This window comes from Necator americanus, chromosome III (genome assembly GCF_031761385.1).
Source record: "Necator americanus strain Aroian chromosome III, whole genome shotgun sequence".
NCBI lineage: Eukaryota > Metazoa > Nematoda > Chromadorea > Rhabditida > Ancylostomatidae > Necator > Necator americanus.
The window spans coordinates 38,383,554-38,411,393 of record NC_087373.1 but is presented as its reverse complement, the minus strand read 5'-3'; the positions used below and the strand labels follow the sequence as shown (position 1 = coordinate 38,411,393).

The following is a 27,840-nucleotide window of genomic DNA, read 5'->3' as shown; positions in this document are numbered from 1 at the left end:
TTTTATCACTAATACATAGGAAATGGATATCTCAGAGTTTTGTTAATTTAACTTTACAGTGGTACTGCGAAAATTTACACATTCAGAACAAATACTATGGGTAGAGACCGCCACGAATGGAAGACGAATGGAAGAAAAATTGAAATCACGACTTGATTTCATCCGTTTGGATTTCCTGGATGATGTTCTTTCATATGACGTTCGAATTTTGCGACACAATCCTGCTGGAAGTCACGCTCACACGACTCGAAATACGCGAATCGATACAGTACCTGTGAAAACAACACGATGAGTACACAATAAATAAAAAGGATAAAGTGTCTGGCGTTAATCAATTTCCTTAGGATGCAACATCCCGTTCCAATTCAAAATCTTTTGAGGTTTACGAAAGTGTAACTGACCCGTACAATGACTTGCGTTGCGGGACCAGTCAATGTATCAAGTCACAGTTTTTTTATTCTTCCACACAAGTCTGCTACCAATTTATCGACCCCATAGAAATGAAAGGTTTGGTTGGTTGATTATTATCTACTGTGACTTTCGATATGTTACAAAACGTAATATGATGAAGAAATGTAAAAAAAAAGATCGATAAATAAGAAAACAGTTCAGCAGTTTAATAATAAAAAGCGAAGAATAAAGATGGGCACCGTAGAAGCATTAGTCCAGTTCACAAAAATTTCTAGAAAAATTTTTAACTCTTTCCTGGAAGAAGTCTATATGGATTTATTGGCGATAGCTGCACTGCCCGACTTTTACAAGTTTTTATGCAATAAAATACGACGAAATGAAAAAATTGAAATAAAAGAAGAGGAGAAAGAAAATGGATTCGAATATGTTTCAACTAACCAAAAAGACCAGAAGATGTAAGAAAACCAAATAGAAGAAGAACGTCATGCGAGCCGAAGCTGAGGTCATAATTGCTTTTCCCTGAAATGATAAATTTATCAATTCACAAATGTTTTTACTTCTAAATATCTGACAATTCTGTAATTGCGGACTTAAAAAAGAAGTGCTCCTTGCACTACTATAAATTTTAATCAATATCGTACTTTATATCTTAAAAAAGATTGATTAAATGAAACTAAAATCAAAACTTACAATACTGAGGGACGCTCGATCATGGATAGGAAGGCGAGCATAAGTGCGCAGCGTTTCTGCCTGTCCAAATCGTTGAAATGGATCCAAACGTTTCTCGTATTGTGCACTGTAGTTACTTTCTTCTGGTAGCGGAACACTAGTTTCAGCGGATTTACTTCCTTAAACACGAATGATTTATTTCCTGAGATGATTTTAAACCGTATATGTAAAACCTCAAAGCATTACCGTATCCTTGGAGAAATCTGATTTTTCCGTAAAGTTTCACATTATCCTCTCGTACTTTCTCAATTTCGGTCTGTAGTACTGCTTGTTTTGTTTTTTCAGCCATTAATTCCTGGAAAGAGTGCCGTTAGAATTTTCTCGTTTTCGGTGCTTACACATCACGAACCTCTTCCAGTACTCCTACACGAAGTTTTAAACGATCTCTTTGTGCGAGGACAATGGTGAGGACGCTGTTAGTGTCACCGTCTAATTTCGTTTCGTGAACAGCTCCAAGCATATCCATCGTTGATAGTTCACCATTAATTTCATGCTAAAATCAAATATGAAAATTTTTACGCTTTAATTTCCAATTGATGTCACCATATGCCACACATGGAATGCAGAAATTGTCGCAGTATCTTATCTATTCAGCACCGTATGAGGCATAATGTCTTCACCCACACTTTTCTCATTTTTTTCACTTTTTCATTTGAAGAAAAAAACAGAAACGCCTTTTATGAGAGAATTATGGAAATCAAACAAACCCGCAAACCAAAAATGACACTCAAAAACGAATTTTTCAACTACTAAGAAAGCAAAAGTGTTGTTTAAAGCCGGCATACCACGAAATTGACCACATCCACTTTATTTTCTATTAATTTTTCCTGGAAAGATCCCAACATCGTCAATTTCAATTTGGAAAAAGGACAGGTCTCCTCGCTTCCGGTAGATGGTAGAGACACTGATTCAACAGTAATCTTCATTATATATTTATTTACTTTCATGGTATATAATTGTTTTTCTTTCATTATATATTCTATTATTTGTTTTGGTATATATTTTGGAAAAAAAAACAAACAACCATTTGGTCTTTTTTCTCCTTGTCCATTTTTTTTTTCTGCGGAGGAGTGCAACATGTCTTAGAAATCGCTCAATCGCTGTTTTTTCAGTTGATTTCATGGATACAGATATGCCCACTTTATGTTTCTTGCGAGGATTTCATGGGGACCCTGAGCTAAAAAGTGATGAGGGCGGGTTTTTTCTGAGCGATCCTTAAATTTTCGTTCTCATCATCTTCATATTGACTATAGAAAGGAATAAAAAGTCTATAACGAGTAGAAGTACGAGAATCTTGATCCTGAAGTGTATCCTGAAACGGTACGACCATGACAACTGTATCCATAAAACCAGGAATGTCTTATTCTTCAAAACATTTGTGAATCGGCGAACATTTGAGCTAGGTATAGTAGGATCAAAATGAAATTAAACTCGATCCAGTAAGCGTAAGCAGTTTCGCTCGAAGCGGTACGGTGGAACGTGGAGGTTAAGATCTTGGTGGGACCCTTGCTAGCATCACCTAGCCACTGCAGTTCGGAATGTCCCACCCTGATTCCAATCGCTGCGATTCTTGCACCTCTTCGAGGGCAATCGCCCACGCAACTGAACCGTGCCTAATGTCGTTTTGACCCGACCCCTATACGAATCTACCTATTCCGTAACTATTTAGAAGCTAATTCGGAGATATTCTTTCCTAGAAAGAGTACCTTAGTACGGTAAACCTTAGCACCTTTAGTGGGGCAATGTGCTCTCTAAACCATGTAATTATTCAAAATTAAATTGTATTTCAACGTTTACGGCAGCATGGCTCAAAATTAAGCTGCGTTTTTTTTTTGGTGGACAACGCAACTCATCGGTGAACAGCACACTTTCCAACGCTCATTTTTCATGGTTTTCCAACTTTTGAAAGCTTTTTGCACTTAATATGCTTATTTTTATTCATTCATTATTATTTCCTTGTTCAAATATGGCTAGTAAAAGTCGACTAACGCCAAATACGCAAAAAAAAAACCGCACTGTCATCAGTGGTTTAATATGCGCATTTTTCGTGCCACACATCCGCATCGCAGCGTTTACATTCACGAAAATCTCGTGCTATGATGCGCAAAAGAAAAAACATACACCAAGCACAAACACAACGAACACTTTGTCCGGCGACAGCAGCAGCCAAGTCTGCTTCCAATTTCTCGATGAGTTCTTTTTGAGTGAAGTTGTCTTGTCGTAGTTGATTCAATTCCGTTTCATTCTTTGCCAATGTGTCTGAAATATGAAAAAAAAACACTTCACCACAAACAAGCAACATGCTCTCACATTCCACACTTTCTCACTTCACATCGTGCAGCTACAAGAAAAAAAATCAAACAGTACAACGAAAACCTGGAAAACGCCGAAAATTTTAAAATATTTATGAATAATGCAGCAAATAATGAGATCATACATTCAGAAAAAAAGAAGCAAACATAAAGAGATCAGAAAAAAAAAACGGACGAGATTGATATTGAACCTGTAAACCGAGATCGTAGGACTATGCTTAGAAGAGAAGAAAGAAAGAAAAAAATTCGCCGGGTAGTCCAGTTGATGACTAGCAACGAACTAAACGGAGGTATGCTGGGTAATATTAATATAGAAATATTGTGGAAAATTTCAACATATAATATTTTTTCCAAAACAAAATCGCTCTTCAGCTAATACTTTGGCAATAGAAAGTGAATCGTGGGATAGAGAATAAGCGCTCAGCGCGAAAAAAAAGTTAATATCATGCCTCCTGGAATAATCATGAAAACAAGAAGAAAAGTAAACCTGACCGTACTTGCATCCTCTTCTCATGTGAGAGACGAATGCTGAGAGAATACCAGAATCAGAAATTGAAAAATTCCAGTCAAACAGGGGAAAAATAACCAAAAAAAAAGGTTAGATATGAGGGAAAAACGATTTCAAAATAGGCTTTGCTGCACTTAGACATTCGCTTCCTACTCCTAGTAGAAGGCTGTACCACAAGAATCAATGATTTCGACAAGAAAAAAAAGAAGACAAACAGTAATAAATAAAATTTACAGGATTTGAAGCTAAAATCGCTTCCGTTCCCTACGAGCTTTTCGATGCAGCCAACATTCGCATTTTTGCGACCGCACGATCCAGTTGACTGGTTTTTTCCCAACGTTCCTCAGATGAGAACAACGGGGACGTCGACGGTGCCGTCGTCGCTGGGCGATCGTCGTTCGAGAAGAGTAGCGAAGAGTTCGCACGTTCGTCACCACTGGATGTGAACAGAGGGGTGGCCGGCACCTGCACCATTGTTGGCGGCGCTTCTTCCATCAGCGCAAAACGAGAGGCGTTCTCGAGAATTGTGTGCAGATCCTGAAGTTGGCCAAGTTAGAATTTTTTAAACTTTATTCAACTTTTGAGCTTTAATAGAACCTAAATTGTTTTTTTTTCAAATTTTGAGAGTTATGCTTTCAGTTTTGAAATTTTTCAAAACACTTAATTTCTATCTACGACTTGTTGCCCAAAAATCCCAATTTCATTAACTTTTCTGAAGGAAGATGAGGCGCAGTGGAATTATTCAATGTTTGTTAGAGCTAAGCATCCGGAATCCGACATCTAACGATTAAAAACTTTAACTTTAGCATAACGATCAAAAACTTTAACGGAATCGAGTGAAAATGAACAAAAAAAAAACATCGTCAGCCGCATTGTAATGGTGGCGGAGGGAAAATCCAGAAAAAAAATCTCATTGATCCATCCCCGCCGCATCGTCATCAATCGTTAAAAAAATCCCTAGAACCTAGAAAACCTTGTAATAGGAGAACTAAGGTAACAGGAGACCTTACGAAAAAACGAAAAATTGTAGTCCTAATCAGATTTATTATCTCACTAATCGATAAATGATCCCTTCAACTACCACCTCTTCTACCTAATAGTAGAAGTAAAAAGGGATTGAACGTGGATGGATTAATGAGAAATTGCCATCCACCACCATTACAGTATAGCTGACAATAACAAGGCAGAATAAATTGGTTGTGCTTTATCACCTAAGGGAAGAAGGAATAATCGTGTAGAGAACCTTAGTGTGACCCTGGGACATTTACGCCTACAGTTTCGCGAAGTTTTGCGGGAGAATAATGGGTTTCACAGCGATTTTATGCTAAGTATCAATTGGTAAACAATAAACAATAGGTATGTGGTAAGATCCAGCCCTCTCTTAACCCAACCTCTAACTCGCTGACTCAAGAGAGAGAGAGAGAGAAAGAGAGAGAGAGGAAGAGAGAGAGAGAGAGTAACTGAAGGGAAACAGATTGCATGAGAAAAAAAAACCAAAAAACCGGAAAAAAATGCATTTTCTAAGGTATGTGAGGAATAAATGACTACAAGAAACGTCTTCCATTCCACATTCGAACGCTTATAAAAATTCTTATGCAAAAAAAAAGTGGACTATGGAAACTAATATCTAATGAGGTGCTAGAATAAATCTAAATACAATCAATTTAAAGAAAAAAAATTGGAAAAAAAATCGTATAACAAACCTGCTGCCAATTCTTGCTAGCCGGTATACTTGCAACAGCTGGTGGATATACTTTCCCTTCTTTCAAACTTGCTTTTTGTCGTGTACGATGATTATGGAACCAGTTGTTTACCGTTCGAATGTTGAGGTTTAGTTTGAGAGACAGCTGAAATTTCTTACAGTAACTGTAAAAGCGCTACACTAACATAGAATTAGCTAAACAATCCACTTCTTTTCCAATAAAGACCCAATTGATGTATTTTAAACCAAAAACTTTTGAAAAAGAACCGTTTCGTGAAGAAATTTAAGTCATTTTCAAATGCAAAAAACAATCATCTGACAATTTTTCCTTTTCAACCCGTATTTTATTTATCAGATAGGCAGCTTGGAAGCTGTTTATTTCACCTGTTTTCTTTGTTATTCACATAGATATTGTTCCATTGTTTTTGAGATACTTCTTGAATAACATGAATAGATTTTATGTGATGAAAATAACTAAAGTAAAAATAATTTTTTTTAATCAAACTGCTAACTCACCAATTCAACAGTTTTCTGACTAGGATGATGTTCATGTTGGAACACAAATCGAAGCGCCTCTTTTTGTTGTTCCGTAATTATGGTACGCTAAAAATTACTGGTTATTACTTCTTAGACGAATAAATGGAAGAAAATTGGCAAAAAAAAATTAGGAGAAGTCCTGAACCGTAGTAGCAATACCTACCTGCACTTTACGAGGTGGAGGTTCATACGGAGGGTCAGATAACCTCTTCCCATTCCCATTCACTAGGTTCTTCTCAAGCGGAAGCCCAGTTTCTATCTGAAATTTGAGCTCGGGCATGGCAGAATCCACTCTTAGAAGAAGAACCATCTAGAAATAGCACCGTCACTCACTCGTTCCTTAACAAGAAGCCTCTGAACAGCATCCTTGTCCGCCAACCATGCCCTCATCTTCTCGAAAGGCTCTCGCCCTCTTACAGAGAGTGTTGACCATCGTCGAGGACGTAGGAAGAGCTCGGAGCATCCTCCGGCGGAGATTCCCAGGACCGCTTCACCAAATAGCTGGAATTCAACTTTGCGTAACCTCCACAACCATAACCGTCAGAAATACGAATGCAAGGAGACTCACCCTTTGAGAAATTCCATGCAAATGTAATCTGTCCTTCACTTTCCGCACCAGGAGAGCTGTATCGACCGCTTCTCCGTCCGTACCCGTATCAGATTCTTGCGAATCGCCTACGCTCATCGCGTCAAACTCGGACCTCGGCAGCGCAACCACGTCCTCTTCCTCGTCAGGGACCTCACGTTTTACTTTTATCGCTACGACACTTTCAGCAGTTTCGCTTGCTGACTCATTCGCATCCGACGTCGGCACCTCTGTAGTGTAGAGGACACAATTTTACGTGTTACAAAATCAGTAAAATGCGGTAAATTTTACCTGAACTCTCGGTGGCGGCGTTCTTCTTTTTATTGGCAGCTTCGGCTCGTGCTCTACTAGCCGACTGTACCACATCATGCATAAAAAGTTTCATCCTTATGAATGGTTCTCGTCCCTTCTGGGTCAGCATGTTCCATTGTTTTGGGCGAGCCAACAAATCGGACACTGATCCCTGTAAATCCGAAAATAATTCTTGAATAATTAAGCATTATTTCGTAATAACTGCTCTATTAGAAAAGATATAAATGTTAAATTTTTCTTCTGTCCTTATTTATTCTATTATCCATCTTTATCTTCTATTTGGGGCGGTATAGCGCAGTGGGTAGTTCAGCTGTGGCTACAATCGATCGGAGGTTCGAATCCGGCTTCGTGGAAACGAAGACGTTCATCCCTTCGGCGTCGATAAATTGGTTCCAGACTTGTCTGGCAGGACAAAACCACTGACTCGATACATCGGCTAACCGCGCAAGTCATTGTAACGGTTCACGCGCCGCCTACGCGTTCACCTGAAACAAAGTCTGAACGCGTAGGCGCATCCCCACAGGGATTTATCAACGCCCTGTACTTTATTTTTTATCCACTCTATCTCCTTTTTTTTTTGAAGCAAAACATTCATTGTCCATACACTTAGAAAATTCGATTTGTTTTAATTTTTACTTTTATTTAGCTTTATCAGCGAAAACCACAGGTTATTTGGAAGTGACACTCAGAATAATTAGTTTTTTTTTTCTTCATTCTTAAAAAATTGTGGGTTTACAATCAGTATCCTCAAGTGCTCCTCTACCAAATATACGTAACTACATGAGTACTTCGCATTCACCATACCGTAAATAATATTATTCTTATATTCTCACAAATTCTTCAAAAAGAAACAAAATGTTCCAAAAAAAATCCTAAAATTAATCGCAGTTACCAAGCTCATATCATCGGTGTCACCTGTGCTCCCGTTGTTCATCGATTTGCTCGAACGGACACCAGCAATACCTCCATTTGCCCAGTTGCGCACAAAGGTCCCCTGGTGATTTCTCTTCTCGATAAGGACTCGAAGAGTATCGTATTTTTCTTTGTAGGACTTCGTGAAGAGGTACCACAAATCTCCCTCATTAGAGGGATCACAGGCGGTTAGTCGCTAGGCTACGTTGGGCGATCCCAGGTGGCGGGCAGGGGGCTAATCGGGGAGCAAAAGCGACCTTGTCGCGGTTTTGAGATGCGAGTGAATTCAAGGGATGGACTCCCTGTTTCAGCTGTTCCAGGAGTGACTCATAACATCTTCGCAACCACACCTCGGTCCGGCCAAAAGCCTGCAATCAAGTGACTGGGAGGTGCAAGGGAGGTGGTTTGGAGTCGTCTCTAACAAATAATCTCCAGGTGTCCACTCCGGGAGAACGAAACGTTCTCCCGAAAACTCATGGGACTAGACGCTTGTAACCTGCTCTTGGGTTTTGAAATTTTACGCATGCTACAGTAATAAGAAAGGGTCCCCTGATTCCGAAGGAAAGCATGGTACGGTAGCGCCAGGAAGGATGGGGTCGCAGGAGTCATCTAGGCTACCGAAACGGAAAAGGACCAGGATGACAAATTGCACTTACAAGCTCACACAGATAAGCCAATTTCTGTCAGTAATCTCAAATTCAATCCAGAAATATGTGTGGTTCAATGGGAATTTGAAAACATACATAAGCCAAAATTCCCTACCTGACTTAATCCAAGCACATGTTCCCCGAATTGTCGTTGTGAAATCGAATTCATTGATAGGAATTCTTTTATCTAAACAATAATAAATTAAGAATTCCAAAAAATTAGTGAGAAAAAAGAAAACTTCTGCAAAAGCAAGCAAAAAAAAAAGCAAACCATACCTGTTTGACAACATCCTCTGTGTCAATATGTCCAAACATTTCAAATTGATCCTGGGTAATTGGTGACAGACCCACACGCATCCGAGCGTTCATAACCTGAATTCACATTATAAAATCCGCAAAAACGAAAGAAAATTTTTTCTTCAAGAAAAAAAATCCACACACCTGATGTGCATGACTAATGGATGCCATTCTTTCATTGTGCGACATTTCATGGTACGCTGGTACGGGCTCATCCGTCTGAAAAACCGCATTTTAATGAGTTGTGCATAAATGCAGTTATCTATTCCCATTCGTACAAGATAAGACCTAAGAATCCCTAAGTTTCACTGAATCTTTTTATTATTATCTATTTTTATTTTATTTTGGTATAATCTCAACGCAACAATGGCACTCTGTTGTCAACACCTTGCGTTGCAGATAAACAAAACAGGCCAAACAATGAAACCACACTACTGCTACTAATTTTTTGTTGATGGCTAGTTAGTTGAAAATTTTCCAAGATTTCCGGGTAAATACAAAAGAAATCAATTTCGGTTCCAGAGTTCAGGTAGATAAATGGCATGCTATTGTCACTTTTTTCCAGAGTTTTAGAAAATCTTGACTTTTCTGAGTTAGTCCAAACAAACTACGAGGATTCACTCCTCAAAAATGTTCAAAAAAAATTATATATATTTTGAATTAATTAGAAATAATAATATATAACTTCTGATTCTAAAACAATGATAATGTATAACATAACGTATAAAAAAATAACACATGATATAATAAAAATAATTCGAAATAACAATTTATAACATCTGACGCAATAAAATATAAACGAAATAAAAGCACAAAAAGGTCGAATAGACCAAAAAATATTAAAAGAAAAAAACATAAAACGACAAAAATAATTATAATAACATAATTTATAAATCTCAATGGTGCTGACAGAAATTTCTTCGGCTGTGGAATAGAAAAAGATTGCAGGTTTCGGATAAGCAACAAAGAAAATCAGAAATAGAATTTAGAAAAAAACATTACAGATGTATTTATGTCTATAATGAAATGAGAAAAATTCAAATCAAACTCACTCTTCTCACGTGACCGCTCGCAAATGAACGAGTCGCTATCGCTCTTTCAAGAGTCGATTCCTAGAATATGTCCAAAATACAAGAAGAACTGGAGGGTATGACTTCAAATTCAAACCTGTTCCCTCAGCTTTGCCAGCTCCGTCTGGAAAATGCTCATTATCTTCTCCTTAGGGATGTCGTCGTGTCGCCAACGGCTATTACGTGTCGTAGAGCCAGCGTTAGCTGCTTGATTCGTGCCCGCTAAGCGATACTGTAACGACAGCTACATTATCATACTTTAGCGGCACTTCCTGAATTCCATCCAAGTACCTGGTCTTCTCTGGCGCTTGTCGCTCGCTTAAACGCATTCTCATCTGGTTCTTCCGGTGGGAGAAGATTACTGTTGCTCTCCCATAGGGATTCGGGGGTTGGGTGTTCAATACGAACTTCTTAATCGCACACATTTTATGAATTTATTTACAAAAAGTGGATTTTTAAGCAACTCACCGCTAGGCCAAACCCGTCTTGGACTCAATGAACATAGAAGATCGACTGCTTCCGCGTCAGAGATCCAGCCATAAATTCGACGAAACGCCTCACGGCCCTTGTCGGTAAGTTTACTCCAGTGTCGAGGTTTCGACAAAAGTTCACTTAGCGAGCCTTGAGACTTAAAACAATCATATTAGTACTAAAATCTTACAAAAATTCGGTGGCAGTACAAGTGAACAATCAGCAAACAACGCAAAAATTTTCCGTGTGATTTTTTACGGATTAAAGAATTGTTATGGATTTGCTGCAATGCTGAAGACACTCTCACTATCACCACAACGATGAACGGCCCATAAGCAAGCAGAAAGCGCTTCACCTTGACTACCTGGTTCATGACGTATTTCGCGAATAGTCGTTGCCCGATGTTGTACGCCACCATCAGCCGTTTGCATTGTCGTGCAATTTCTGCTGTGTTCAATGCTCGGCCGCCAAGTGCGCGTACATTTGAGGCTACACGGATCTGAAGAAAAAAAAAACCAGCAAATTATTTTCCCACCGGCCACATAAGCAGGATCGAACAGAGTTCACCTGAAGTTCCTGGATCGCTTTCAACTCTTGAGGTGTTTTCGCTGGTTCTCCTGTATAATTAGTGAGTTTCGGTGAGTAACGGAAGTGTTCGAAAGGAATATCGGATGAAGATGAGTTTTCCTGCGCAGAACGAGACGTTGAGTTCCCGTTCTCAGCCTTTGAGGGTGCAGTTACTGGTGTTCCCATATTCTGGAATCGCCACGAATTAGGGAATTGTTCCAGAAATTTGAAAATTTCGAACAGCTAAAAAAGATTGGCCCGGTAACCACGTACTAACCATCAGAATCTTGAACAAATTCTGTTCGTCGTCAGCATCTGGCTTACTGGACTTCCCTGACTCTTGTATATCCGGTATGGATGAGCCTCGGATCTGAAACGAAGGTACAAACTCATAAAATATGCTCGTTTAAGATTTCTTTTTGTATAAAGATGCTGGTTTTCTTCATATCAAGAAGACAAGAGGATAAGTAGAAAATTGGGCTTAAAATAACCTCAACTTTTACAAATATTCCTCTTCCTCCGAATAATTTTTTTTTGTTTAAATACGCTAAAGAAGGTAAAACAGCTTCACCTGAGACTCCTCCTTCTTCTTTTCCGGGTCACTAAACCAGAAAAAGAATCCCAGCAATCTTATCTGATGTAGAAATGAGCTTCTTTAAGTTCTCATATATAGTTCCTTCTAATAGTTTTCTCTTTTCACTTTTAGTTTAGGCAAAATTTCATTCAGAGGTCCTTTTTCTGTTCAGTAAATAGCAATCAGTGCTAAATTTTACACAGACAGGAATTTTCATCTCAATCGATGGATTTTTTTTTTTTTCAGATTGGGAACATTTTAAAAATCCGAGCATAACAAAACAGGATTCGAGAAAGAGCCAAGGAGGAAGACGAGAATCAGCAAATGTTAATTCATCAAGAGGATTTTTTCAATAAGAAGAATCAGAACAATCATGGAAAATAATCAAGATTAGCCACATCAGCTCAAAAATTTAGGTTAATGGGAAATTTTAATTCCCTACTACTTGTCCATAAACACGATCCGAGAAGTCATTACCTTGAAAATGATTGAAAATTGATCAAAATATAAGAGGTGTAGGATAAAACAAAAGGAGTAGCAGTTCCAATTCTGAATTAAACCGTAAAAAATCCAGCAAGCTCACCTGATCCGCGTCCTTATCCACATATCCTTCAGCAACTTCACGTCCTACCCTAGTAGTTACAGCTTCTACAACAGCCTGATGGCTACCAGCAAGTATGGCCTGCATAACTTCATCGCCTGAAACTGCACTAGGCGGATGCGAAGTGTGCAAAGTTTTGTGAGAGTTTTCAGTTCGATTTACAGTTTCACCCATGACGACGACGACGACGACGTTCGAGCAATGCAAATAATCATTCAATTGGCATCATTCAACGCAAACATATCAAAGAACACACAGTTAACAGTTAAAAGTACGATCTATATACAGTAACATTACAAGCATGCATAAAAATCAATCATTCAATAATTGAAAAATATGATGAGCAGGCATATTTTAAATTGTGTAGCTGTACGATGTGTTCGTTCACTCTCACCATGCAATGGGACCGGGAACTCTCCTCCTCAAACTCACCTTGATACTGCTCGTTCGCCTGACGCAGCAACGCGTTATCGTTCTGCAGGCGGCGATTTTTCGCGGCCAGGAGTCTATCCAGCGATTGTACAGTCTCACCGAGACGTGCTATCGAGTCCTCATTCGCCGTAGCTGCCTCACCGAATTCAATTTCACGGAGTAATCTGAGGAATATGAAAGAATACGAATAGGAAAATTAACAAATCTCCGAGGAATTCACCTCAGCTCTTTTTTGATCGCTTCATAATCGCTCTGATCAGCCAGTAATGCTTCAAGTTGTTGCACTTGTTGTGTCTTTTTGTTCAGTTCTGTGGTCAGCTCATCGCATTGAGCACGAGTTTTTTTTGCATCAATTGCGGCCGCTTCTTGTAGACGACGATTTTCCTCAGTAAGACGGGCAATCTGGAAACACAACTACTTGGTGAGAAACGCAGAGTTAAGACGATTTCCTCACCTGTTCATCTTTTTCTTTCATTAACCCCCCTAGGGCAGCAATGTCCTCAAGACCACCACGTTGTGATGAAGCACGAGCTTCCGCCAATTCGACAGTGACTCGGGACAGTTCGGATTCCAAGGAGATCTAGAGCGTAGCGTTATTTGACAAGGATAATGTAATCAAAAAAGAAATAAAAACCGGAAATGAAAATCCAAATAAAACCATCCAAAAAAACCTAACAACATTTGTTGATCAAAAACCAAACATTTCTACTTTTTTACAATCATTCCATACATTCCGAGAAAAAAGTTTATATAAAAAATAACGAATTTCCTTAGAAACCTACCACTCTTCTATTGGCATCATTCAAATCTCTTGTCAGAATATCAATCTGCTCATTTTCTAGCGCTTCTTTGCGATCAGCCGCTACACGTACAGTATCCAGACGTCGTTGTGCATCTCGCATTAGTGCTTCTAATTCACTAACCTAAACAGAAAAAAGTAAAAATTTATAATAAGATAAATTTAAATTATAAATAAAGATAATTTGAAAAAATAATTAATACTCAACAACATAAAAAATCAATAACAAATAACTAATCAATAAGAAATCAAATATCCTTCAGTCGCTCGGATTTTCTTCTTTTTAAATCTCGAATTACGACTATTCGGCACCGCACACCCTATACTCCACTCACCTATACTCTTAACTTTCCGTTAAAGTCATGACAATATCAGATTATTCGAGTCAACTACCTCTAATTAATTACTAATTATGTATAGTCGAGTCAAAATGCCCTGAAGCTCGGGGGACCTGTAAAGCGTGACGCAGCTAGCCCTTAGGATTGCGGTGGGACCACCACTAGCTTCGTTTGGACTATAGCAATGAGTGATGTTAGGAAGGGTCCCATCTTGATCCCGCCCGTTACGTTTCACGTGCGGCCGCTCACGCAACTAAATATATCGAGGTGCAGGCCATCTTGACTTGACTGTACCGTGACTTCTTTCTTTAACTTCCGGACAAAACATTATCCACAAAAATATTACTCGAGCAAAAAACTGTAATTTTTTTTGTTACATTAAATTTCACCTTTATGGACATAAATGCGATTCCAATAAGAGCCTAATTACACCAAAATCTCGGTACCAAAATACACGATCACTAGAAAACTACAGGTGCCTCTTCATTCCGCTGCGATATCGCACTGCGACGAACAAATCCTTCATAATCACATTACATAACTTACAATATTTTCTTTAAATTGCTCGCGGAGGTTACTGTATAGTAATACGGTAGAAATGGTCATGATTGGCAAACATTCTAAGTTAATCCTTCAAAAAAAGAATCCCAAAGCTAACTAAAGTTTTCTCTCCAAAAATACTTCAAGGATGATTCAAGGCAATGTTACACACCGATTTAAAGCAATATTACACAATTGAGTTGAACCACTTACTTTTTTCTCGAGCGCAGCATTTTCTGCTTTCAGTTTATCCGAACGCATTGTCGTCTCGTGATCACGTACAGAAAATTCGTCACGTAGTTCTCGTTCGATCTCTTCGATCGCTTTTTCAACTTCTTTCACTTTTTCTTCTTCCAATTTTGCTATAGTGTCGCGAAGTTGACGGATTGTGACATCTGAATCGAACTCTACAGATCAACCCGAATCCCGAAATAAACTCCTTGATTCTAAAACTCACCCTGATTCTTTAAATCTGCCAATTCTGTTTGAACGAGACCGATTTGCGTTCGAAGGTGATTCGCCTCTTCGACCGCTATATTAGTCTTTTCTGCTTGTGCCTTCCAGACTATCGCCTGTTCAAGGATCGGCGTTGGATCTGTAAACGAATGAGATCAAAAAGTTGCGCACATGGACACTTTTTTTTTAGGGAAAACACACACACACAGAAATACGCGAAAATTCGGAAAATATCAAGAACTGGGAAAAAAAACTCAGGAAAACCTTCTGCTACAGCTTATCCCGTGGAAAGAAAAATTATAAAAAGATTATTTCTAGTTTTCAGTGTAATTTTCACGCAAATTACGAAACAAAACTCATTTCGAGTCGGGGTGACGTCTTTTCTCCAGAAGAATACTGGACTACTAATCCATTTGGACATTAATACATCTAATTCTGGCTATTTCAAAGTCGAAGCCAAAAAAAAAGAAGTGATGAGCCTCGGGATGTAAATCGGGCTCAACTCAAAAAATTTATCAAAACGGCCATAAATACATGAACCGATCAGTCGATCCAGAAACTATGAAGATCTCAGGCACATTGGGGAAACAATCCCATTGCGAAAAAAATCACAGCTGCCTGAGACCAGTAAGAGGTCGAAACACAATATTGCGAACGGCGAATCTTGCAGTCGCATAGTTTTCAGTTTACACAGGGATGAGTAGACAATAGTCAATGTCTAGGCTCGTCTATTTGATCTTTCTTAACGTCAAATGTTCGGATTACTTCTCTAGAGTTCTCCAGAAGGGAAAGGAAACCTTTGCCTTTCCAGAGAATTCTGCAGGGACCATGAAAAAGCCCTTGTCATCGTGTATGATGCGTATTTCTGCGCATCATTCCCAGCACTAATCCTTGGGGGAAAATTCCACTAAGGATTTGTGCCGGGAAGCGAATGGGATAGGACCGGGAGGAGGACGAGTCTAAAAAAGACTTTCACATCTTCTATTCGAATCACGGATGAAAAACGATCAATGCAAATATTGGAACTGTCTTTCATAATACTCAATTCTTAAAGAAATTCTTAGTTCTTCTTCGAATCGAAATTTTGAGCGAATGTTCACACTTTTGACACAATCCAGGAGAATACTGCACTATATCAGATCGAATGGTTAGAGCTCTGATTTTCTCAACCTAGTTCCAATTTCATTTACAAGTTCCCTTCATATGTACCAGAGTAAACAGAATTTTCAGGGAGCGGCACTAAGAGAGCAATCTTCACTCGCTGACTTTGCTTCTTTTGCAAAATCTAATTATTGAAGAAATATCATTATTTTTATTTAAAAAAAAGAACAAGTGAATGAGTAAAATGGCAAAATTACATCGCGTCCTTCAAAACTCAGTTCAATATAGTCACAGTCAGATCATAGTCAGGCGATGAATGTGCTTTACTTCCAGAAGGGGTCAGTAGGGATGAAACCCCTTAAATCCTCTAGATCCTCGCTAGACGAGGTTTTGTGAGAACGCAAGAGATAACCTAGTCTATAATAATTATCTGTAGACAACTTCAACTCCCAGAAGCAAGCAAAAGTCCGATTTCATGCCATTCGCTGTAAAAAAAAAAGCCAGAACAGTAAATTACGTCTACGAGTCTATTGCTGGAGGCTCTTCTCAACTCACAGGAACCCTCTGGATCAACCCATTCGGTCCTTTGGAAGAACTCGAACTCATGCAATCGAAACTTTGGGACTCCTGCTCCATTGTCATATCACCTCATAGAACGCCAATAGATGTCACCCCTGAGACGACGACAACGACGTCGATCAAATGATGCGTGAGCGCCCATCGGCTCAGCTCAACGGCATCGATTTGGTGGGGTTTCGCAGCCGCCGGCGTTCTATCGATTCCGGAAATCGATCGCGCCGGTCGATTCGGCTGAGAAATCAACATCAGCGGTGGCGGCGATAGTTGCTGCACTGCATCTCCCGCCTCGATTCCACGACTACGCGAACACGCTCCTTCTGATCGATCTGCACGAGAGTTGCCAGTCCATCGTTGGCGAATCGGCTGGCAAAGCCTGAATGACCGATAGCTCTAGTTCTATCAGCGGAACTCTGCTCGTTTCCGAAATCTGGGAGTTTGGGTGAATTCTCGAACAACAATTCAGATCCCGAAGAGATCAACGATGCCATAGGTAACGGTAAGGTAGGGGAGGATCCTTGAGGGAATCATGATTGGAGAGGTTAAGATATTTGTCGCCACAGGTGCGCCGCGGAAGTTGTACTCCTGGACAGCTTAAAGCGACCGATTCTCTTCACAAATAGATCGTTAGACAAAAAAATCCATCATAGGAGAACATTTCAAGGATATACACTCTTTTTCCCAACAATTAGAGTGTTACAGTACAATTTGAAAAATAATAATCACCTAAAAGAAGCCATAGGGACATAGAGGACGCGATGAGGACAAGGAAAATGAGATCAAGAGGATCTACAATAACACCTCTTCAGAAGAAGATGAAATCCACCGGAATTCCTGGATCAAATTCAAACGTAGCGATGATTTAAGTGTCTCTTCACAATATCAAATATACTCTGACAAGGAATCCTATGCTCACTAACAGTTGGGGAAAAAAGGTCACATACACCACTACACTGTCACCACTGTACGCTTACTGACTCAATGGATCAAAGGACACGGAAGACACAGAAATATCCGTGAGAAATTCCGTAAAACCACATCAAAATATTTGAGAAACAGAGAGAACGAGAACCCTCGCGTAGAATCTTCCGTGGACGGAGGTGTTCGGGGATCAAGTGATTCGGCGGTAGATCACCGACTGAAACCGCTGAGCGACGCGAACGCTTGTGACCCAATGGCAATCACCAATATCGGGCAGAAAAGCCGGCTGTCCGCTATCGATCGGTAGTCAATGAGCGTGTGCGCAGTGTTGGACATCGACGATCGATCGGGGCGGAGCTTCCGGCCAACTACCGTATGCCCTCCATGGCATCGATCTACTGCGATTGGAGACGACTACTCTCGGCACACCACCTTCAATGGTGAACACATATCGATGGCGATTGTAGGATTTCGCCTGGTATTCGCATCGGTGGAGATCAAAGATCAGCTGGTGAAAAAAAAATGTCGGAAAATTCGGAAGGTCATCACGAGTTCATCCAAAGAGCACGGAAATGTCCTGATATTTTATGCTCAACTCGGAAATAAGCATTCAGCATCGTGAATAACGATGCTTAAATGAGAGAGAGCAATTAAAGGATAATGAACACTTACAGTAACTAGTGACAATTAATCCAACGCCTATTTCAGATTTACTCCTGCACATTATCTCAATTAAAAAGTCACTAGTTTTAATCCTTATGGAATCTCTACCAATCGTTCATCTCTGACTACAAACTGAAACCACACACACTCTTCCTGGAGGAAGTCCTAGGATTCAAATGACGTCATATTCTCTTAGCTTTATCTTGAAAAACTTGAAAAAAAAATCGTCGCAGTGTTTCTGAAGTCTTCAGGAAGAGCTTCTCTATTTTCTTCGCCTTACTTTTCCAGAAAAATTCTTTATTGTAACTTTAAGGAGATCAGGAATTGAATAAAACAAAACAACCTATCGCAAAATTATGAGACTCATCGTATCGCCTCTTGTTGTCGATTTTGCTTCGCATTGTGTATCGCAGAGTCGCAGGATTTTTTAATTTTTTTTCTTTTTTCAATTTTTTTCAGCTGCTGACACACTTCATTTGGATATTTTGGGTCAGGAAATAGATCTACTTTGGGATTAAACTTCAATCACATATCTATTAATATCTAATCCTGGAGTTAAATCTAGTTTTAATTGAAGAAATATCATAACGCAGAAGAACCGAGGACGAAATCCATATAGGCAACCAACTAGGCGCCGAAATCCATTCTCTGGCCAAGAAACCCATGAGTTAGGTCAAAAATATGTAATCAATGAGTAGTGACAATCAGCGGCTCCTCCTCGGAACACCTAGAAAACAATTCAGATCCTTCACGCATCACGGTCCCTACATCCGATCGGGTAATTACACCTCCCTTCCATGTTCGTAGAAGTAGTAAAGAACCTTCTTACTTTTTCAGTCTGATATATTTATGAGCATATCCTTAACTTTTTTGAGGAACGATTTTTCTTGGAGTTTTTTTTTCTCACTTCCTTAGGGAATTGGCAAAAATCGTCCACGTTACACTTCCAGCTTCTTCAAACTCTTCTCGCTGCTATCCAGGCGCACAGATCGCAATTTTTCCATGCTATTCCAGAAGTGCAGAGAAAAAACAAAACATCGTAAGTACGTTTTTCTCCGACTCATTCACATCGATCCAGGTCACGACGCATTTTTGAGTGTTTCCCGAGCAGATCCCTTACTCACGAGTAAACAACCACAACGGCTACCTCTTCTCGACCTTGATATTCAGGCTGAGCTTCCAGAGAATAGCTGATTCCATGCAAGAGTTGCGCTATAACGCATCTCATCAGATCCTCGTCATCTCGTAGATCTAAACTCGCCTCAAAGTGAGTGAGCTGTCAGCAATCGATTACCAGGACGTTGATGACGTACGTCCAACAAGCCGATCGATGTCTCCGTACTCCCATTTTCTCCCCTAAAGGCACCGCGAACTAGCGAGACAACAAAAACGAGAAATCGAACTTGGGGGCCGAATGGAGCTTGAATCGAAATAAATCAAAAAAGCCGCCAATTTCACACCACACACGCACACACACACAACGTATATTCGGGAGCACTATTACGGTAGCTCACGGGAGGTAAAAGAGCTCATTTTCACTTGAATCAGAGATCAATTTTTTCTAATTCCACAGCCACAATGATTGGATACAATCCTCCAATCCCGCGTCGTGAAAAAAAATCATTCTTGTTTGCATCGCTTATAAATTTGCTCAACTCAATCTTCACAGGAATACACTATTCATAGTTTCTTTTATGTTTAATATGAAATGAGAAACAACAATTTAAAAAATCAACAAAATGAAAAAATAATAAATAATAACAAATAAAACAGAAAATATCAATAAAAAGTAGTCAGTAAAAAAATCTAAAACACACTAAAACTCAATTATAAAAGAGAATAACTAATCAAAAGCCGTCTTTTTTTTTAGCAATCTATAAATTTTGCTGTGAAAAATTCTAATGCTCTGCTCATTTTTTTTATTGTGCAAAAAATAGAAGCGAGGGCGGGAAAAGAAATTACGGCCACTTATCACAGCAAATTGTTGCTGATTATTGGAATTATTGATCGGATTACTGTCTACAGTTCCACGTAATAAGTTGATCTGTTTTCGATCAGCATCAAATCGATTTCTTTTCAGGCGGAATCAAAATCTAAATCAATCCAAAGGCAAATTTTTGTGGGTATTGAAATAAAATCACGAGTCATGTATCTGCTTTGGAGCCTCGAAAGTTAATCCTTTAAAAGGTTTACGGCCAGGAAATGTAATATCCATAGGTGAAAAAAGCGAGAAAAATGTCAACAAAATATAATCCACACAAGGGAACCAGAAAATTGAGAAAAAAAACTGTCAGGGAGATATTCTAATTGTAATAAAATTAATGATGAACTACAGATAAACGTTAAAAAAAAGATAGGATAGATAAGTACTATAAAAAAATCTCTCCGATCACTCTTTTCAGGAAAAAAAACTTGTCATTTTTTCTGAGCGATTTTTTGTTAACCTTATTTTTTTCTTAGAAAAAAAGGAAGAATTCTACAAGAAAGCTCATTGATATAAACTCATGGAGTGATCACTAGAAATAAAATAGAGCTACATATCATTTCATATCATTATCATTTACAGGAACTGGACTGATCATTCATGAAAATTCATTTTTTTCATTTTCATTCTTTTTTAATTTTCTGAATTCATTCTGAACATTTATGGACGAGCCCTAGGACTCCCTCATAAGCCTACTCGGCGTTTGTAAATCACATTTATAGCAGATAAAAATTCCACTTATCTTAGATCTGCTCCGATAAAATTTTATATAATCTCGAATCCTCACATTCTCTCTTCATAGAACCTTCCCAGTTAAGCAAACAAACAATACACCACTTATTTACTGAACATCTGACGAATTCACTCCTTCCTTTTCCCAAGATTTCTACCAAATTTCAAATATTCAACTTATTCTTACCAGGCAAATTCGTGAGCTGTGAACAGATCTCAATCAAAGCTGCTTCTGTTGCTTTTCCTCTCACAGTCAACTGATCCACCTCCTTCTGGAACGCTTTTATAAGCGGTATGGCAACACGGCGAGTCTCCTGAAATTCACGGATTTAACTCCTACGGGCAAGTGATGAAAATTCATGGTTTTTGTTGTATTCTAGATTTTGAGCAAGTCTTAATAAAGGATACACTTTTCGAAATGTTCGATTTCCAATGAACCTCGGGATAATAAAATGTCGTATTGATTTCTTATGAGCTGTACATAAAATTGTTAATTGATTTTATTTTATTGACTAAAGTTTTGGTAGATTGCTTTCTTAAAAATCTGAAATAGGCGATTTAACCTGTAGAATCGAGCAAATCTTTCGCCAACTTAACAAAAAAAAAATCCTAGGCCTTCCCTACTGTTCGAACCACAAACTTAGCGACAACAGTGGATGCTTTTCTTGGATCGGAAGAAGTTTAGTGATGACCGTTGACTGATCGATCACAAAAGCGAATCACTCGAATGTTGGATTCAAATCATTCACGAGATATGGCGTGCGTAATCGAGAGATACGGTTCTTTGCTATTCATTTCAGGGTTCTTGGCGTGGATCCAAAATGCCTCCAGCAATTTTCAAGCAAACGTTTAAGATTCGTACGCCAAGATCTGAACCCTTATTTCAAAATTGGCTCCGTTGTATTATTTGCTTTTCTCATCTCAGTACGATTGCAAATTAACCCCAATCACTTATGACCCCGTCTACAGTACTATCCATCTACCTTGTTCTGGATGAAGCTTCTGGATGAAGCATTTGAGAGGATATATCACAAATGATCTGACTTTCCAGGCTCTGACGAAGGTGACGACGCCGAAACGTTAGCCGTAATAAAGTTTGTTAACGATCTTGGCTGTTGCTTAAAGGTATCACTCCACGAATCTGAGGTGGTGCAGATTTCAGGTGGAGTATTCGTATACGGGATAGTAGATTGTGGAGAGGGGGTGATTCCGTCCATTTCTTTCTAATTGCCGTAAAAAACCGGCCCGGAAGATGCGGCGCGTGCGCATGGCTGGCGCGCTCCAGTCGCCTTGGAGGAAATAGTGCGCCAGAACGCCCGAAGTCGTATCCTCTGGACCGTTTTTTTTTACGGGAGTTGGGAAGAAATGGACGGAATCACCCCCCTCTCCATAGTCCCGTATACGAACACTCCACCTGAAATCTGCACTACCTCAGATTCGTGGGGTGATGCCTTTAAATTGGACTATCGACAAAGTGCAGCATATCTACCTACAGTACCTCGTTGTTGACAGCAATTTTCAGTTTTCCATGCTCAATACACTTTTCTCTGTTCCTGATGAATGTCGCATTTCGTACGCCAATCGATCAAGCAGGCTTGCTCGCCGGCTCATATATGTGCAGCAAAGGCAAGAGCTGAGTGAGTGACGGCTATTGATCAAACGCACAGAGCCATTCCATTTTCAGAGGGGGGTAGCGGAGGACTTCGACCAGCACTCCCCTCTGAAAACAAATCGTGGAGCTGAAGCGTATCGAGCTGTGCTCAAACTCAACTGAAATTCGCCGCCGGCAAAAAAAAACATGAACGGGGAGGAAGGTGTTCACAACTCCTTTGAACCACCGCCTCAGCGATGTAGCTAATAGAAGCCAGCCTTCCAGACTGGTTCCAGAGCATCACTTAGCAATTATTGGATCAAATGCTCCGCTTCCAGGTGAGCTACGGATGCTCCGCTGAATGCTCTTGGAGTATGATGATGACGTATGATTCGTCCAATTAAGAGAACAGATGCAAACTTCTGCTTTAATGTCCCTTGTGGGCCTGGCTGTCATTCAGAAAAATCGAATTTTTCCCCCTTTGTACTTAACAGTATACTGTAATAGCTGCAGTGGCAAATATGGTTGGCAAGGTTACAGCAGGGTGGAGTGATTATAATATTGAAATTTTCCTATTACTATTCTAAGGATTTCCAAATCTTTATTTTCTACAGAACCAACAGGAAACTGAACTTTTTTCCTAACATTTTCCCTTTTCATTTCTCCAGAACCTACAGGAAACCGAACCTTTTTTCCAGGAACTTCTAGTGACTCCTATAAGCTCAACGACGTACTATTTCTACTTACTAGAAATCACTTAAGTGATAAATTATAGTACCCGATGTAAAAAAAGGGTTCTTCGCTGATTTCCCCTATTCTCGATGAAAAAAAAACGATCTGTTAAGGAAGAAAATCATAATCTTCAGGCTATGGGGACCTTGGATCATACGTTTTGCGTAGATCATCTGTCTCTCTAAGGAAAAAAGACTGTATTTCCACTAGAATCTGTTTGTTGAGCTGACCCTAATATGGTTATAATTTTATGCGATGAAAACGGTATTTTGAGAAAAAAGCAGAGTTGTCAGACGAGCAGAAAAAAACGCTCATTGTCAGAAAAGGGAAGCATTGTGCCTTAAAAAGGATAGGATTACATCAGCGACACATTAAAAGACATAGTTATTCAGGATTTCGTGGAAACGGGAGTTTTCTTTAGTGATCAATATCACTCCTCATCCTCATACATCCTCGTTTTTATCCTCCCAAAGAAGTCTGGTACCAATTTATCGAATCGGAGGGATGAAAGGTTTGGTGAGCACTATGGCGGATTCCAACCTCCGATCGATTGTGCAGGAAGCAAAACCTCTAACCGCTACGCTACACCGCCTTCGTTATAAAAAGATTTTAAAAAATTTAAGTGGTTTTTCAGGGAAGAATGTTTGCTCTAAAAAATAATCATATTGGTGTTTTCTCACCTCCTAGTCTTTTTCAATTTTTTCAATGGAACAGAGACAGGAAAAATGGCATTTTTCTCATCCTTGTTCCATCGAAGGGTTGGAAAAACGGCGAGGCCAGGTAAATGGCCAGATATAACAGCTGATAGAGAAAGTCCTGTATCCTCATAACTTAAGGACTTAGAACAAAATGAGTGCAGACGTTGAACTTTTCAGGGGGAATATTCGAAAATTAAAGGCATCACTCCACGAATCTGAGGTGGTACGTATTTCAAGTGGAGCATTCTTATAAGGGATAGTAGATTATGGAAAGGAGGGTGATCCCGTCTATTTCTTCCTAATTGCCATTAAAACGACCCGAAATATGCGGCTTCGAACGTTCCGGCGCGCAATTTTCTACAAGGAGTTCGACTGGAGCGCGCCAGCCTTGTGCGGCGCCGCATCTTCCGGGCCGTTTTTTACGGCAATTAGGAAGAAATGGACGTAATCACCCTCCTCTCCATAATCTACTATCCCTTATAAGAATACTCCACCTGAAATCTGCACCACCTCAGATTCGTGAGGTGATGCCTTTAAGTAACTTGGAACCTTCAGAGGTGCATAACCTTTAAATTTATGGGACCGAAACTACCATTTGCTAAAGTTGCACACTTATTCAGATGAAGAATCATACCGTGATCACTGAGATATTGTTTTTCAGATACCAGCCTCATGAATCTTAGCAAGTATTAGCTACAACTCCGAAAAATAGCTGGAACTGAGGCTTGTTGTGGTCGTTAGAGTCGCTAGAACTTTTCCCAGCTTTCAATAAACTGCTCGAAAGGTTGACTGCTTCTCCGCAAATATGAAATGGATGTTACTCTCATCGCCGGCAATAACGCGGCTTTTCTTGTAATTCTCCGAAGCCTTTCAGATACCTCTCAGCTTCTTTGAAATCTTCGTGAAACCAAGATCCACAAACTCAACACAAGGATCTAACAACGATGATGCAAGGATTTTTGCCGGAAAACGAATCAAGGACTAAAATTGAAGCCAAACTTTGAAGGATAAGGAATAAAGTGCACGGGGTCGAACAACCCCTAGGGGACCAATAACCCGCCCACGTGTTCGACTTTAATCCAGAATCGTTTAAGGACTTTATGAACACCCGTGGTATCTTATAATGATTTGCGTGGGCGAACCGATGTGTCCAGTCAATGTTTTTATCCCCCCACAGAATTCTGGTACCAATTTAAGAACACCAGGGCAATAAAAAAAAACAGTTGACACTAGAGCGGCTTCGAACCAGGGCAGAAAATCGTGCAATCACAGCGGAATCTCTCACCGACTGCGCTAGATCCGCTGTGAGGATAAATCGTAAACCTTGGAAATAGACATTACAAGTACTGATTGTTTTCATTCCTAGCAGAATAGAGAGATCGAAAACTGTGCAGCTTTTGCCCATTTACGCTGTGGATTCATGAAAGAATCATTGCATGTTCTGTCCGGTACACAAATTTGAACACCTGGAGCATGAAAATCTGTCAACGGCATTCACGCGTACACGAGTACGTCCCGATCGTTCACGGATCACATCTGTCGCTACGATCACGTAAGCAAACATTGGATAAGATTGCAATTAACAAGTCAATAAAAACAAATAATAAGTCTTCCTTAAAATCCTGGTCAACTCAAATGCATACAGATCTATAAAGGGAATCTACGGAGAAAAGAAAGAAGAAAAAGACCTCGAAATTTTCTGAAACCTCCAACCAAGAATAAAAATCATTTATTTTACGTTCGTTATAGAAAACAAATTCGGGTGAAAACCTTTGAATTCCGCTAAAGATGTCCAGATGCACCCACTTTTTCTTTGAAAACGTCATAATTATGAAGAACAATTAAGTTATATTATAGTTTAGGAAAAATTTAATTTGTTACAAAAATTTTTGTAAGAAAGTATTTCAATTCTCCTAAAGACATTCAAATGCGACCTTGTTTTGTTGAAAACCCTATACTTTACAAATTATGAGAATTTTTGATGACTACTTTATTGATTAGAAATTTTCCTCGCAGCCTTCATTCCTCTGAATAAACAATTACGGTAAAAACAGAAAAATGGACGCTCTCTAACTCTTCCTATCTACCATAGCGCACAAATCGATGGTGGCTACGAGAGATTCGAGAGATCGATTAATTGATTCATGATTGAGCTGCTGACGCGACCATCTGCTCGATATAATAATCCATCGGGCCATATACAGCAGCACTGCCACAGCTGGCGCGGAATTAGGCGCAACATAACACGACACCCAGGGCAGCCGAATTAGATCAACGAGGCAAAGGGACCTCCTCTACTGCATTTACAACCGAACACCATAATTTTCCACACTTCACAGAACACATGAATGGATTTCCCATAAATTAAGAGGCTGTCCGAAAATTTTCTCATAAGCGCAGGTCTTCTTAAGGAAATCCTTTTTTTGCATCTAGTAGCATGATATATTAATAGAACAATGATAATATTGAATGAGAATAATTCCAGGCTTAATTATAACTTTAATCTAATTATATACGAACTTTAACGAAAAGAACCAAATTTTCTATCTTAATAAATTTTAAAATTAAGAAATAATAAAATTACTAGGTATAATGGTTGGAAAAATGTCCCCATTATGGATGTCGCTTTAAGGTTAAAATTAACAAAAAGCGCCCATTTCGTCAGAATCTCACACTAAAATTTGCGCTAATTCTTTGTTTAATTGAGGGAGCGTTACTGAATCCATTCGATTTCGACAAAAAAGGAAACAATTCGCAAGATGGATGAAAAATCCACGCTTAATCAATCTAAAAGAATTATTTCCGAAAATACCAACCCAAGATGAGGAAAAGATGACAATGATGGAATGATGACAGAAATAAAATGTCAAAGAATGAAGAAATAAGGTGTGCATTTCGCAAGGTAAAAAGGTGATAGAGTCATCCAAGGAACTTTGTCCATACCCCTACTCGAAAAATATCAGATCCAATAGAGATAACTTGTAGATTCTAAGGTTCTTTTATTCTTAAGTGAACAAAGTAGTTTTCCAACCTCGGAAAAGTTAAGTTTGAGATTTCGAAAGCGATCGATGTTAATTTGATGAAAAAAAAAACTTTTTTCTGTCCAGGATAAAATTACTCCTAAAAAAAGCTAATCTACCTGATGAAACCCCACACCAATTCCTCCTACAATACATACAAGGAAGTAAGGAAACCAACGAAGCCATATTCAGAATAGTTTGCGAAGATCAAGAAGAATTTCGAGGAAAATTTCTCTTAATGTGAGGCTAGGCTAGCGATTAAAAAAAATCCTTTATGAGGAGACGTATGCAAAGAAGAATTCGAAATAAGATAAAGAGCAAGACACAGAAAACCACATCGCAGACTCCAAAAGAAAAAAAAAACTCATTACAAAATCCTCGAACTCACTTTATCTGTGTTTTGCCGATATTTATTACTCTCCTCAACAAGCATTTTCCGCCCCTCTTCAGCCTCATCCTGTCGATTACCAATCGCTTTGATCTCACCATCAACACGGAGCTGAAGAAAAATTTCGTAAAATTTCCAATGAAATGTGAGCAAAATTCATTCGAAAAGGAAACATGGTTATTAAGAAATTTCAAGCGTAATTCGTTCTCACGCCTGTAGCTTACATGGTCACATCACAGAGCCGAAGATCCAAAACGATTTACTTTCCAATATTCTAATGTTTCTGCGGTTGCGGACATTCTCGTCCTTATTAGGAGGAATGGAATATCCGCAACTGCAGAAAACGACTAGTCTGTAGAACTGTTTAAGAAAAAAATATAATTCAAATATAAAAAAAAAACAGAAAGACGAGAAGGAGACAAAATTACCTGCACATTCTCCCATGATACATTTTTCCAACTTCTCAAATAGCTATCCATAGTGTTTAAGGCGAAAATTTGTTGACACCTTTAGCAATCCATCCACAATTCTGAGTCAAATAATCAAGTGGAAGTATAAATAGAGCTCGTTACTTCATCCAGTAACAACTACATTATTAATATCGCTTTGGTAGAGTTTCAGTAACCCTAATAG

The 27,840-nt window shown here is 39.2% G+C and overlaps 1 protein-coding gene across 3 annotated transcripts; it reads right to left on the bottom strand.

Annotated features, from left to right (window-relative positions):
* Nucleotides 1-158: 158 nt before the first annotated feature.
* RB195_012274 (uncharacterized protein) lies at nucleotides 159-27,686 on the bottom strand (the record flags this gene model as incomplete). 3 transcript variants are annotated; one of them, XM_064194058.1, is made up of 33 exons in its annotated part: nucleotides 159-272; nucleotides 850-930; nucleotides 1,102-1,259; nucleotides 1,327-1,435; nucleotides 1,490-1,633; nucleotides 3,284-3,399; nucleotides 4,272-4,497; nucleotides 5,664-5,807; nucleotides 6,179-6,265; nucleotides 6,363-6,458; nucleotides 6,533-6,700; nucleotides 6,768-7,015; nucleotides 7,077-7,248; nucleotides 8,772-8,843; nucleotides 8,933-9,028; nucleotides 9,098-9,172; nucleotides 10,006-10,065; nucleotides 10,121-10,255; nucleotides 10,315-10,433; nucleotides 10,492-10,651; nucleotides 10,859-10,993; nucleotides 11,062-11,250; nucleotides 11,339-11,431; nucleotides 12,219-12,334; nucleotides 12,669-12,832; nucleotides 12,889-13,070; nucleotides 13,123-13,248; nucleotides 13,451-13,591; nucleotides 14,559-14,740; nucleotides 14,803-14,940; nucleotides 20,966-21,092; nucleotides 27,208-27,318; nucleotides 27,636-27,686. In XM_064194058.1, 33 exons carry the CDS (start codon nucleotides 27,684-27,686, stop codon nucleotides 159-161), a joined length of 4,335 nt encoding a protein of 1,444 aa, XP_064051639.1. The 3 variants fall into 3 exon arrangements, with proteins under 3 accessions (XP_064051639.1, XP_064051641.1, XP_064051640.1); XM_064194056.1 differs by lacking the exons at nucleotides 159-272; nucleotides 850-930; nucleotides 1,102-1,259; ... (1 more) ...; nucleotides 1,490-1,633; nucleotides 3,284-3,399 and having other exon boundaries at nucleotides 4,225-4,497; nucleotides 10,850-10,993; XM_064194057.1 differs by lacking the exons at nucleotides 4,272-4,497; nucleotides 5,664-5,807; nucleotides 6,179-6,265; ... (22 more) ...; nucleotides 27,208-27,318; nucleotides 27,636-27,686 and adding an exon at nucleotides 3,940-3,955.
* Between the last annotated feature and the right edge of the window lie 154 nt (nucleotides 27,687-27,840).